Below are 14,412 nucleotides of genomic sequence, written 5' to 3'. Positions count from 1 at the left end.
TATTCAGGACCACTTCAAGCTGTATTTAGCCTTTTCTTTTGTATAAAGCGGTGAAAGTGTCTAGTTTTATTGGTTCTAAAACCACAAAGTTGGCCCTGATTTGCTTATGCACAAGCTTGATAGCAAAGGAACCTTTGCAGAAGACGCTGGATAGAGTTGCATGTCTTTCGGGGTACCACGGACATGACAAGGCCTATAAACAAGGTTTAACCTGAGGTCCGACAGTTGCCGGGAGCGTAGCCACACTTAATTACAAAAGATGCGACGGGTTATACAATTACTGAAATCAAAACCTCTGGTAAATCGAATCAACTTGGCTCGACTTTGATCCCATCCAAGTAATGGTATAGCCGTATCGAGCTCAGTTTTCTAAAATTGATCGGAGGTGGTATCTTTCTCAATTGACCCGAGAATCGAGATATATCTGAATCAAAATCTGTCTTGTGTCGGTATCCGATCCGTTGACAGCCCTCATTAGAAGTTCCAACTCTCACGTTCATTCATGGTTTACGCACCTTTTTCAGATAACCAGTTGCTCATCAAATATTTCTCAAGACGGGGTGACCTAGAAATTTCCCGAAAAACTGCGGAAGGGATCGAACTATCATGGAAAACTCGAAACAACCTATAAAGGGGGACTAAACCGACGATTCGGTGCTTTTTTCTCCTCCTCCTTCATCTTTCTCCTCCTCCGCTTTCCTCCTTGAACGCAGGAAGGGAATGGAACCCCATGATTATGTAGCAGCCGCTGCCTTTGCCCAGCAGCAGCAACAGCAGCAAGCAGCAGGCGTCACACCTCCGCAGTTCGGTGGCTACCACCAGCAGCAGTTTCCGCAACACCCGTCTTCCTTCATCCCTCCCCACCACCTCGCGCAGCAGCAGCAGCAGCACCCATTTCACCCTCTCCACCACCAGCAGCAGCAGCAGCAGCAGCTCCACCCGTCCCTCCAATTCCCCTTCCACCGCCCTCTTCAAGCCCAACACCCGCACCTCCTCCCTCCCCACCAGCCTTTCCCTCCCCATCTGCCGCCTCCCCATCCTTTGGCCCACCATGCCAGCATCCCCCATCCTCTGTTCAACCCCTTTGAGCCTCCCCCACCTCCCTGCGCCCCGCCGGCCGACCCCGAGCTCCACAAGCGGATCGACAAACTCATTGAATACACGGCAAAGAACGGGCCAGAGTTCGAAGCCATGATTCGTGAGAAACAGAAAGACAACCCGGATTATGCGTTCCTCTTCGGCGGGGAGGGCGCTGGGTATTACCATCACAGGCTATGGCTCTGCACCCACGTCCCTAATAATCCTTCTTCGTCGTTCCCGCAGATGCCTCCGTTGAATCCTTCCTTGAATCCCGCAAACTTCAATGGACCTTCCATGATGGGAGGCTCACCGATGCTTCATTCTCCCTTCGTAGGTGGTGGGTTTTATGATCAGCCGCCGCCGCAGCAGCAAGCCTATATGGTCGGTGGGCATGGCCGACCCGAGTTTGAACCGAAGACTTTCAAGGGTCTGGCTGGGCCCCTTCCTTCTGATGTAGCTGCTGAGTTGAGCAATGTTCTCAACAGTCTATCTGGGACGAAAGAATCGATTAAGGGGGCCAAGATATGGTTCATGCAGAGGTCTCCCTTCGCCCCTGCTCTGGCGGAGGCGCTTAGGGACAGGGTTCTCGCCCTTGACGATTCTGAGAGGCAGTTGCATATCATATATCTTGCTAATGACATCCTTTTTGATAGGTTTGCCCCCCATAATGCTTCTAACAGATTACATTTGCTGCTAAATGGTTTTGCTTTTCGAAATTGCCTGTCTATTGGTAGTGAAGCAGAAAGTGCATTCCGACCTTGTGATTGGATGAGTAAGCATTGGATGAGTTTTGCTTAGTTCTTTAAATAGTAGACAGAAATAATTTTTATCTCTGTAAATTTCGTATAGATTTCCTTGTGAATTCTCAAGTGTTGGATTTTTAATTAGTTCTTTCTTTTATTACTGAAGCTTCTGAAAGCGTGATTTTATAAAACGTTGCACCTAGCTAAGTTCATTGGTTCAGATGGTTTTTCATTTGACCTTTTGGAATTTGTCCACCTAGTATCGTGTATTCCATTTGCCTTGTTCCTGTAAGTAGTGTAGAGATACGAACAAGAAGAAGAGGAAGAGAAGCAATGATCATGATGTAACGTGGAAAACCCTCAACACGAGGGAGAAAAAACCACGAATGAGGAGGAGTTGGTGCCCACTAGCAGCCAGACTCTCTCTCTCTTAAGATTATCATTAACTCTTAAGGATTAGGGTTACATGACTTAAGTAGAGCCCAAAACGGGCTACAAGGCGGGTCGGGTATGGATCCGGACCCGAAACCCACAATCTATCAACACTCCCCCTCAAGTTGGGCGTACATATCAAACATGCCCAACTTGGATACATTCCTCTCAAATGAAGCTGAAGGAAGAGCTTTCGTCAGAACATCAGCAGTTTGGTCTTCAGACTTCATGTAAGGTAAGATCAACTCTTTCGCATCAATCCTTTCCCGAATGAAGTGACGATCAATTTCAACATGTTTTGTTCTGTCGTGAAGTACAGGATTGTTGGCTAAGTTGATTGCAGACTTGTTATCACAATACATCTTCATAGGTCCTTCAATCTCTATTCCAATGTCAGTCAACAATATCTTCAACCATAATAACTCTGACACTCCCATAGCAACTGCCCTATATTCTGCCTCTGCACTGGATCTAGAGCAAACATCCTGTCTCTTGCTCCTCCATACAACAAGGTTTCCTCCCAAGTAGACACAGTACCCTGTAGTGGATCGTCTGGTATCACCACAACCTGCCCAATCCGCATCAGAATAGCCCTCGATTTCCACAGTCTCTTGTTTCACATACAGGAGTCCCTTACCAGGATTTTTCTTCAGGTAGCATAGCACTCTGTCCACAGCCTTCAGATGTGCATCGGTTGGCGCATGCATGAATTGGCTCAAAACATTCACCGCAAAGGTGATATCAGGTCTCGTGAGGGTAAGATAAATTAGCTTCCCAACCAAACGTTGATATCTTCTCTTGTCTTCTTCACAGAGAGGCTCTCCATCTCTAAGACTCAACTTGTGCCCAGTGTCAAAAGGGGTAGGAGTAGGTCTACATCCCAATTTACCAGTTTCTTCCAGCAGGTCTAATGTATATTTCCTTTGGTTTAGTACAAGACCAGTACTAGACCTAGCAACCTCCATACCAAGAAAATACCTTAGTTTTCCAAGATCTTTGAGGTCGAATTCTGTAGCCAGTAACCCTTTTAGCTTGATAATCTCTTCCTCATCATCTCCAGTAACAATCATGTCATCTACGTAGACGATCAGGAGAGTAACCTTGCTCTCCTTCTTCTTCACAAACAGAGTGTGATCTCCATTTCCTTGTTTGTATCCATGACGTATCATCACTCTTCTCAGTCGTTCAAACCACGCTCTGGGCGATTGCTTAAGGCCATACAATGCCTTTTTCAGCTTACAACACATTTCTGGTTCTTCATATCCTGGAGGCATATGCATATATACTTCTTCTTCGAGGTCACCATTGAGGAATGCATTCTTAACATCCAGTTGATACATCTTCCACTCCTTCATCACAGCTAGGGATATAACCACCCTCACAGTCTTCATTTTCGCAACAGGAGCAAAGGTTTCCAAGTAATCAATTCCATATTTCTGGCTAAACCCCTTGGCCACAAGTCGAGCTTTATATCTTTCAACACTCCCATCTGGTTTGTACTTGATGGTATACACCCATTTGGATCCAACTAGGTGAGCGGCTTCAGGAATCTTCACCACTTCCCATGTCAAGTTTCTTCTTAGGGCATCTATTTCTTCTTTCATTGCATCGGCCCACTTGGAGTCACTTTGAGCTTCAGCGACAGTCCTGGGAATCACAGCCAAAGAAAGAGTAGAAACAAAACACTTGTAATCTTTCCCAAGTCTGGAATAAGAAACAAAATTACCAATAGGGTGTTGAGTACATGACCTGACACCCTTTCTCAGGGCAATGGGAAGATCGTCATTCTTCTTTTCAACCTCATCATGGGTCTCCACGGTCTCCTCGGTAGGACTTGGTTCATCCAGGGAAGGAGTGGCATTGGGATTGGAAGTAGATCTAGCATCACAAGTCATCACCTCTGTCCGAGTACCTCGTCTAGAGTAGAACTGTCCAAACAACTGAGGGCCTTCCTTCTCAATGCTATTGTCACCCCTTTCCTCATTCTCAGGCACATCAACAGTATTAAGTGATTCTGTTTTCTTGTAGTCCAAAAAATCTATAAACTGAAGTTCCTGTCTCTGAGAATACTCTTCCCTGCCCACAGACTGCTCCCCCTGAAGAGGATTCACACCAAAGTAAGAGGCATGTTCCAAGAAGGTAACATCCCTCGTAACATAAGCTCGACCAGTAATAGGATCAATACATTTGTATCCTTTTTGCGTAGGGGAGTATCCAACAAAGACACCTTTGATAGACCTAGGATCAAGTTTCTTGACATTTGGACTGTGATCATGGATAAAACATACACAACCAAAAACACGAGGAGGAAGAGGAAATGGTGGACGACTGCCAGGAAGCAACGAGTGGGGAGTCCTACCATTCAAAACACGACTGGGCATGCGGTTAATAAGATAGGCACTAGTAAGAACTGCATCACCCCAATAGTGTTTAGGAAGATTTCTCTGAAACAAAAGAGCCCTGGTGACATTAAGAAGTTGACGATTTTTCCTTTCAGCTACCCCATTTTGAGGGGGGGTGTAACTACAGGATGTCTCGTGAACAATCCCCCGTTGTCTAAGAAACTCCTCAACAGGCCGACACATGTACTCACGGGCATTATCGGACCTGAAAGTTTTAACATTCGCACCATACTGGGTATGCACAAGAAGAATAAATGTCTCGATGATTCGAGGAACCTCGCTGCGGTCTTTTAACAAGTATATAAATGTAGCACGAGAGAAATCATCAATGAAAGTGATAAAATACTGGAAACCTTGACGAGTATGAATGCCCGAAGGTCCCCATACATCAGAGTGAATCAGAGAAAAAGCTTCATTAGCACAACTAGAAGAAAGAGGGTACGAAGCCCTCACATGTTTGGCAAACTGACAAACATCACAAGAAATGGAAGACACATCAAAGGAGGAACACAAGTCTGGAAACAAATGTTTCAAAATCCCAAAAGGTAAATGCCCAAAACGTTCATGCCAGTACATAAAAGACTGAAGACAATCTTCTCTTCTCTTATCTGTCTTGCGGATCGCTGTCAACAGAGCAGTAGCCACACGTATGGGAAGACGATATAATCCATCAGAAGCTAAACCAATCCCAATCCTCTTCCCTGTCACCAAGTCCTGCAAAACACAACGATCGGCAGAGAATATAAGTTCACAATTCAATTCTTTAGTAAGTCTACTGACTGATAAGAGATTTAAAGGAAACTGGGGAACATGTAAAGCGCCCTGCACATGAAATTTGTCCAACAAGGACAGAGTGCCTTCGCCTGCCACACAGGTAGAGGAACCATCTGCAAGAGAAACACGTTCCCTTCCCGAGGACAACTTATACTCATGAAACAATTTTGGATTACCTGTCATGTGATGAGTAGCACCACTATCGACAATCCATTCCCCCACAGAAGAGTTACCTTGATTGCCAATAGCTGCAAGAGCATGATTAGCTGTAGTTCCCTCTGAGGTCTCAGTCTTGTTGACATCGAGCCTGCCCAAATAAGCCCTTAGTTCACGAAGCTGGTCAGCAGAAATGGAGACTTTTTCTCCACTAGAGGCTTGCACCTCAGACACGGGCGTTCTCCCAGTCAAAGATCTCCCTCTGTTCCCCTTCTTTTCTGGATGAAGATCCCAGCAATAATCCACAGTGTGACCTGTCTTCTTGCAGTGAGTGCACCGGCGAAGAGACCTAGAGGGGCCGCCAGGACCACGACTCACGAGAGCAGATCTCTCGTTATAGGGCACAAGTTCCCTCTTCCCTTCTTTTGTAACAAGCCTTCGCTGTTCTTCCGCTTCAACACAGGAGTACACATCTTCAATACTGGACACCTCCCCTGAATTCAAAATCTGACTTCGAACACCTTCAAACTCATCATTTAAACCTGCTAAAAATAGGAACACCCTGTTTTCCCATTCATGAGCAACATAGAGCGCCTGATCATGGGGACAATGCCAAGGAATATCAGAATGATAGTCAAGCTCTTCCCACTTGGCTTTCAAAGCCCCATAGTACTCTGCAACAGACGAGGTCCCTTGTCGAATGCCATAGACTGTCTTCATTACTTGGTAAGTACGAATTGCGGTCTTCTTTTGGCCATACATTTGCTCGAGGACCACCCACATGTCTCTAGCAGTCTTCTTCCGAAGGATAAGGGGCTGAATATCGGCGGAAACGGAATTGACAATCCAAGTTTTCACTTGATTATCCTCAAGAAACCAAGTATGCCACACATCACTTGTTCTTGCTGGTTCGGGGTTGCTCCCATCAATATAGGCCATGCGACCACGGCCAGCAATCCCCATGGTCATAGCAGGCGACCACGAGAAATAATTATCCTTGGTGAGGCGAAGAGTGATGACCTGCATGGGAACATTCTCCGTTCTAAAAGCCCCTATTTCAGTGGGATTGGTGTTGACGGTTGACGAGGAAGAGGCTGCCATAATCACAGACCAGTAGGCAGCAAGGGCAGCAAGAAGCAATCACACGATACAACACCAAAAAACGGACAGAGAGCAGGAAACAGAACCAGGCAAAGCGGCGCGGCGCTGGGCGGGAACAGACCAGGCAGTCGGCGCGGCGCTGGGCGGAAACAGACCAGGCAGAGCGGCACGGCGCCGGAAAAGGACACGGCGTTGGGCGGAAAAAGACCGCCGCTGGACAGGTCGTCGTTTGGGCAGGCCGACGCTGGGCGGAAGCAGCAGAACGGGAACGCCGTTGGGCAGGCCGACGCTGGGCGGAAGCGGCTGCGCTAATCAGGGCGTCGCTGGGCCGGTTGTCGCTAGGCGGAGACGGCGGAATCCTGATCGGCGTTGATCAGGGCGGCGCTGGGCGGAGACGGCGGCGGGACGACAGACGACGCTCGGGCACGAGCGTCGGGCACGGGCGAGACGATGAACAGTGTCGGGCGATTCTCCTCTAACACGGGCAAAAGACAACCAAAAACGCCGGAACTTCACGGCTCTGATACCATGTAGAGATACGAACAAGAAGAAGAGGAAGAGAAGCAATGATCATGATGTAACGTGGAAAACCCTCAACACGAGGGAGAAAAAACCACGAATGAGGAGGAGTTGGTGCCCACTAGCAGCCAGACTCTCTCTCTCTTAAGATTATCATTAACTCTTAAGGATTAGGGTTACATGACTTAAGTAGAGCCCAAAACGGGCTACAAGGCGGGTCGGGTATGGATCCGGACCCGAAACCCACAATCTATCAACAAGTAGCATCCTATTCCAGTAGTATACTTGTGTCCTAGGTATTAGTAGTGCATTTTTTATCTCAACATCGTTGAGTGCTGATTGCTTGTGCCGTGGAAAATAAGAACGATGTGATAGGTTTGAAATACCGACTGAGTTGCAGAGGTTGGGGGCCTGTGGTTCCCAGGGAAGGGATCCATGTATCTGTTTCCTTCTTGTTTCTTAAAGGATAAAAGTAGCTTCTTTTTTACTATCTTGTATTGGTAGAAGCTTTAGCTCAAGCTTCAGCAGTAACGTGTCTTGCTTAACTGTTACTTGCTTGAGAATTAGAGGAATACTGAAATGAAGAGGAGGCGGAGACAAGAAGAATGAAGGGTAAAGGAAAACGGCAAACCCAAAAGTTGGAAAAGGCAAAGTAGATGATATAGTTGATATAAAAAAAGAACGAGATAAAAAGGGAGAAGGGATAGTTGTTAAGAACACTTCTTTAGTTGTTTTGCAATGGTTTTGTTCTTAGTGAAGTTAACAAAAAATGGATATGTCAAACAGAGAATAAATCAAGAGACGAGCAATCTCATTAGATTTAATCTCATATTGATGAAAATCTTCATTATTATTCCATATTCCATGTCATGGGGACAACAAAGGTATATATATATATATATATAGAGAGAGAGAGAGAGAGCAAAAGTAGAACGAAATGGGAGGAGCAGCATATTACGCTGCATATTCTATTTTCTAATATTTAGTTTAATGACCAAATACGGTTAAATAAGCTTTCTGAAATTTATATGATCTGAGTCTTTATACCAGATAACCTTTAGAAACTTGATATGAATGATTGTAGTATTTTAACTTTATTCTTTCTGTAGTAAAAAGTTATAAAATGTAAAAAGATTATAATAAGACAAAGCCAAGAGATTGACAACAATGAATGAGTTAGTTCTTTATGTCTGAGTTAATCTAATATTTCAGCTTTGAGTTAGCAATAATCTTGAGCCTAGCAATCTGTTAGCAGGAGGTGTGAGAAACTGTTATTAACATTGAACTTGGTCAAGTGTAACCATTTTTTATCCTATCAAACTTTTCAACCTTTTGATCCAGATAATTTCAGGAATAATGCTTTTTAATGCAGCTTGTTCTGCCTTTGTTTTGATGTGGTTAAGTACACCTTTCCGCCTTGCTGATCCGTGAAGCCAAACTTGCCTATAAGCCTCTAACAAAAACACAGGATTCTATAATATGTCATCCATGAGTGTCTTCCGAACAAGTCAGGATCAAAATCACTATGGGCTTCAGGGCATTTTTTCGACATTCCTCATGTCCTATGCTGTGTCTATTAAGACCTTATGATACTTTATAATACAGTTACAACATTATTCAAGGCCTTTATATGGAGATTCATAAGCCACCTGTAAACCTGACTTAGCACATAGTTGTTAGATGTTTGACAGAACTAGCCCATGGTATAGAGCTTCTGCTGATGGTCTATTCTTTGAGACTCACTTAGAGTTTCAAATGTATTTCTTTATTTTTCATACTTATTTTTACAGTCACTTGATCCATGAAATCTTTTTTCTTGATATCCCATCAAGGGAAATGTCCGTAAGTTGGATTGGAACAAATCCCCAGCCATTAGTCAGTGCTAGAGTTTTATGTGGATAGCAATATTCATACATCACAATTGGTTTTTTGTAGTCAAATTCTAAATTTCTAACCTACACTTGATTATGCAGCTCTGGTTTATACTTTTTTCTGAATAATGCATCGAATTCATATTTACTTTCGTGTATTTGTTGATGACTAATGACACTTTTACTTGTCGGGTACCAAGCCCAGGTTCACCTGATACCAACCTAGCTACAACGGGTCAGGTTTACTGGTTACCTGACCAGATTCAAGATCCATTTTGTTGGGTTTGTCAAAGAAAATAAGATCCAATTACTAAGTGGAATCCAATTTAATATACAGCTTTGCATCTTAGATCAGGTTTGGTCAGAATCCTGAAAAGGTTTCATTAATTTACATGCCAATGTCTGAAAGTTATTTTGTAATGACTGAGGCATAAGTTCATGACTATACATTTCTGCTTTTGTGAAAGTCAACCAGCTCCTTGGTTCTGGGTTCTATATCAAACTATTTGTATCCAAAGTACGTAGTTTCTGAGCATTTTCTGCAAACTGATTGAACACCACAGTGCTGGCTAACTTCTGTTCCTTGGTCATTTGCCTATAGCTTGTGGTACACCACATGCCCTTAAATGTGGGTCTTAATATGTTGGTCTTGTTGGTAAAGATAATATGAAAAACAAATTTTCCTTCTTCACAATTGTAGGTGATTCACACCCTTTTATATGGATTACTGCCAGAATTTCTGGTGTCTCTTTCTTGGACTTGAGGAAATCCTGATGAGTCTGAGAACTGAGAAGCATGTCTTAAACTTGTTTTTGATGACAAAGATAGTATAGAAACTAAATATCCCTCCGAAGTTGTAGATAATTCTCTTTCTCTTGTATGGAGTACTGAAAACCTATGTATTTTAAATGTTTCTCTTCTTGAACCTGATTTTCTACTCTTTGTATGAGGTGGAAAAGCATGTCCTAATTTTGGGTTTTAATTCCTCGATTCTGGATAAAGAATAAATGTAATTTGGTACAACTTGGCGCCAGTAGTAAGTGGTATTAGACATGATTTTTGTTATAATTAGCAGTTTGTTCATAGTCCATACTGTCCAAGGATTGATCCATCGACCATTCTTGGTTTACCTGAGGTTCATTTTTCATGTGTACATTCGTGTACTTTAATTGAAAAATGGCACAAATAGGCCCCTTCAAGAGAATCAAAATGTTCTCACAAGATTAAACGGATCTAATTGTTTGATTGGGCATTGAGCAGATTGCGTTATTCTAATTAATAGATTTTGTCATGGCATCTAGGTCTTTTGAGTTGCTTTTATCCTTGTTAGATGCAGTGTTGCATCTAGGAGTTCTTAGGCTCTTTGGGTAGATTTTGGCATTTAATCAAAGTATTATACATATAGTTTTCCATCAAATATGTTTTAGTCAATATGTCTATCAAGTTATGCATCGTCAATGGTAAGGTCCAGTGGTGAACTTTGTTGTCAAAAGTGGCCCTAGGCACCAGGTGACGGTCCAGGCACATAGCCTGCGGCACCTATGCAGCCGAAACAAAAAAATACACCTTCTTTTATTTTAACTCTAAAATGTTTTTTTTGTTTTTGCTTGTCTATCTTCTACTATATTGGTTAGGATGGAGTTTCAAAAACCCCACTTTATTATTTTTCCTCTTTTTGTCTCTTTATCTCTTTTTCCACCTATTTTCTGTCAAATAGGATTGGGTGCCTAGGCCTTTTTGTCTGGTTTGCTGCCTAGGCCTGTCCAGTACATTTGACTACATAGGTGGTGAGTAAAAAATCAGTGCTCATTTGCCAAGAGACTACATATTTCTTGTACAAGTGAGCTACAATCCAGTAGTGGTATTAATTATTATTTGTTTACTTTTTTTTTCACTAGGTTTGATGCTAGTTTCTTTGTGAGACATTGTTCTCAGGTATTTCATGAGAAGAGAATGTCATGTTAAAAACTTTATTTTCTCCGGAAGTAGAAAATTGAGGTGGTCTTGGTGTATAATAAGACATTTTAAATGAATATGTAGTAACAAAATTATTGTATTTAAAGCTATAAAATTATCCAATTACTAAATTGAACGAATAATATATTAGGGGCATTAGTTAAGTTAAATAGTTGAGAAAATATTCCCTTGTTGACAAGGACACGGAGGAGATGTGTATCCTCTATTTTTTGCTTCTCTTTTATCTCAAACAACGGTAAAGTTGCTTTGATCTTATTTGGCAGTTTATTTCATTTCATAGTCAAGATATTTTCAACTCTTGTTTCGTTGGAGTTTAAAGCTTATTGAGGAGTGTTTTGCTTCTTTTTCAACTTTTCTTTTTAGATGTTTCTTTCTAGCTAAGATGGTGCTCCATTTAAAAAATGTTGCTAGTGTCTCATTTTGTTGGTTGATATTGCAGTCTACAGCGTCGTCTTCTTCCTCATGAACTTGATAATGAGGCCCTTGCATTTAGGCCTGTTCTTGGATCTATGCTTGCAAGGATTTACCACAATCCTCATAACAGAGAAGCGAACCAGTCTAGGCTACAGAAAATATTGCAGTTCTGGGCCTCTAAGGAAGTCTATGACTCTGACACAATTTATGCCTATGAGGGTGAAATGCTTGGTGGAACACCGACCTCTACTCATGCTGGCCCCTTGAAGGAGCAAGTCTCTGCCCCAAATGACTCACCAAATCTATCAGGTCTCTCTCTCTCTATCTCTCTCTTTCTCTCGCATGCTCTCTCTTCTTTCGTTTGTGCATGCTCTCATTGATGCAAATACGAAAACATATAGGATCTTCCTTATTATAATTTTATTATGTGCTGCCTCACCACTGCAGGATTATCACAAGGTCATTGGCAAGCTGAACAGCAGAGAAGCTCAGTCCCACCAATGGATCAGAAAGACCAAACTGGCCCTGCAGCTGCTTCAGTTACTTCAAGTTCTCAGTTTGTTCCACCAATAGCAACACAGTTCTCTGCAAATGCGTTGCCTTCTGCCTATCCCTCTGTTGCTGGCGCTGCCACCCAATTTGGAGGGTCGCTACCTTTAGCTGGTCCTGTCCAGCCTCCCAATCAGACGGCCCATCTCCAAAAATTGACAGGCAAAGTCGGGGATCAGCCCCTACCACCATACCCATTGTTTCCCCCAGGCCTTATTCCTGGAATGGTTCGTAAAATGCAAATTGGCAGTGGTGTTCCCTACTCACCCATGAGCCCTTTGGATATCCCCACTATGATCCCACCTTCTACAGTCTCTCAGTCATATATTCTAGAAAGAGTGTCTAAATTCTTCAAGGAAATTGGAGAGGTAAATCCTTCTGAGGGCCCTTTGAAGGGATCAAGACAAAGCAACGCAGATAGTGATGATGAATATGAGAGAGAAGCCCCGGTCCGGAAAGGTGGTGCTTGTATACCTCCACCACCAAATCTTCAGGTGGTTGATCCAGAGACGGGGACTCTTCCTGATGGATCTGTGGAGCGGAAGCCAGGTTCCTTGAGCTCAGGGAGGCTGGGCCTGGGAGCTACAGCCAATCCAAATGAGGTTACCCAATATGACGATGTATACACCTCTTATAGGAAACAGAGGAGCACCAACTATCACTCCTCCATGAGTGCACGAGCTGCAGCAAGGTAACATTAGTTTCTGTAGGCATTATGAACAGGGCATCAGGGAATGTAGTGGAGTTGTGATGACTAGTTCAGTTGCCCAAAATTTAATTTGGCGAATATTCGATTTTGTTCATCATCTAAATGGACAGTTTTGATGTGCACTTGTGGTGTCGAATAGATGTAACTCTAGTAAACGTGGTTGTTTCTTTCAAATATTATTTGATCAAGAGAAATAGAATTGATGTGTTCAACCGTTTCGGTTTTTCTTCTTTTCTTGGTTATTTGCGAGGGTGGTATACAGTATATTTTGGCTTTGCTATGTCAAAATCTGGTCTACTCTTGGCAGCTATGTATACAGCTTGTGCCTCTTGGCATAAGCTGGTATGAACGGAAGATCTTCCTAGAATCGGTATGGCTACCCCTCAAGGGATTCGCGACTGTGGATGCTGAATTGTAAGAAGCAGTCCATGCACGATGCTGAAGATCAAAATAACATCAGGTTTAGGAGTCAAATCAAGAGGAACAAAGATGGAGTGCATATAAGTCGTCTCACCACTTTCAACTACCGTACCACAGAACGTTTTTAACAAAAATTCTCTAATTTCTCCACTCTTATCTTCGTCCAGTTACAGAGGCTACAAAGTTACAAACATCTCCATTAAAAAATACGTTTGCAGTGACACGCTTGTTGCTGTACGATTTAAGCATCCAAGATATTTTTGCTCGCAGACAACAGTCTGTCGACTTTGATACAGTAAAGTTGTAGAAGTTTACCTTGTTTCAACAACAACCTGACATGCAAGGGTGTTCTCCAAACGCACCCTAAATTCCTTTTAAGTTAAAATAAAATAGTTATCTCAAACCGCTTAGGTTAAAGATCAAAATCATAAATTCCCAGTTTCTATATTTTTGCAATATAACTGTATAGACATAATTATAATTGTAAAAGTAATTTGACAGAAAATATATATTAAGTTAAATAAATTATTTTTGGCTTTTAAATGCATCACTTTAATAATAAAAGTTTTAGCAGTACCAAGAACACTAAAATTTTGACAGTAAATGAATCTAATATTTCATATGAGAAAATTTAGTTTAAAACATGCTTGTAATTAATTAGTAATTACAAACATGTAACGGTTGTATTTTTTGTTTCAAGTATGTTTTAAAACAAATTTAAGTGATATGGATTTGACTAAGTGCCGTCCCTTCAAGCAAAAATTTTGTAAGGCCATTTATGCAATATGCATTTTTTACGGTTTTGCCCTAATTCACATGTTTTAGAGGCCCAGTTATTTTTCTTGTATTCTCACTCTTTATGAATATAATGAAAAAAACCTACCTGGCCGTGGACTTAACTTGGTCTCTGAACCATGTAGACAGTCATTGTGTCATCTTCTTCCTCTTCTTTTGGCCTCGTTCTTAACAGTTTATATACATGTGTCATACTACTAATTGTCCCTCCGAAAGTTTTCACTTACTGTGATGGACAAGGATCCCGCCCACAGTTAGGGTGGTTGATTCTAAACTGTGTTAAACATATACGCTCGTCTTATGATGCAGCCTAGATTTGCTTCATAGACGAGTGTCTCATTTCGTAGAAGTTCCATGCACCATAGCTGGTGAGAAAGATATGCATGACGGAACGTTGAGACAGCCTTTTGATGTTAGCTAAATAAGTTGATCAATCAGTAATATGTTGAGAGCTTACATAATTAGTAACT

At 42.4% G+C, this 14,412-nt stretch overlaps 1 protein-coding gene across 1 annotated transcript; it reads left to right on the top strand.

Annotated features, from left to right (window-relative positions):
• Positions 1-529: 529 nt before the first annotated feature.
• LOC116248301 (uncharacterized) lies at positions 530-12,958 on the top strand. The gene is made up of 3 exons (XM_031621025.2): positions 530-1,733; positions 11,495-11,778; positions 11,917-12,958. Exons 1-3 carry the CDS (start codon positions 721-723, stop codon positions 12,711-12,713), a joined length of 2,094 nt encoding a protein of 697 aa, XP_031476885.1. The 5' UTR covers positions 530-720; the 3' UTR covers positions 12,714-12,958.
• Positions 12,959-14,412: the final 1,454 nt, after the last annotated feature.

This window comes from Nymphaea colorata, chromosome 2, assembly GCF_008831285.2.
Source record: "Nymphaea colorata isolate Beijing-Zhang1983 chromosome 2, ASM883128v2, whole genome shotgun sequence".
Taxonomy (NCBI): Eukaryota; Viridiplantae; Streptophyta; class Magnoliopsida; order Nymphaeales; family Nymphaeaceae; genus Nymphaea; species Nymphaea colorata.
This window is presented reverse-complemented; position numbering and strand designations above follow the sequence as displayed.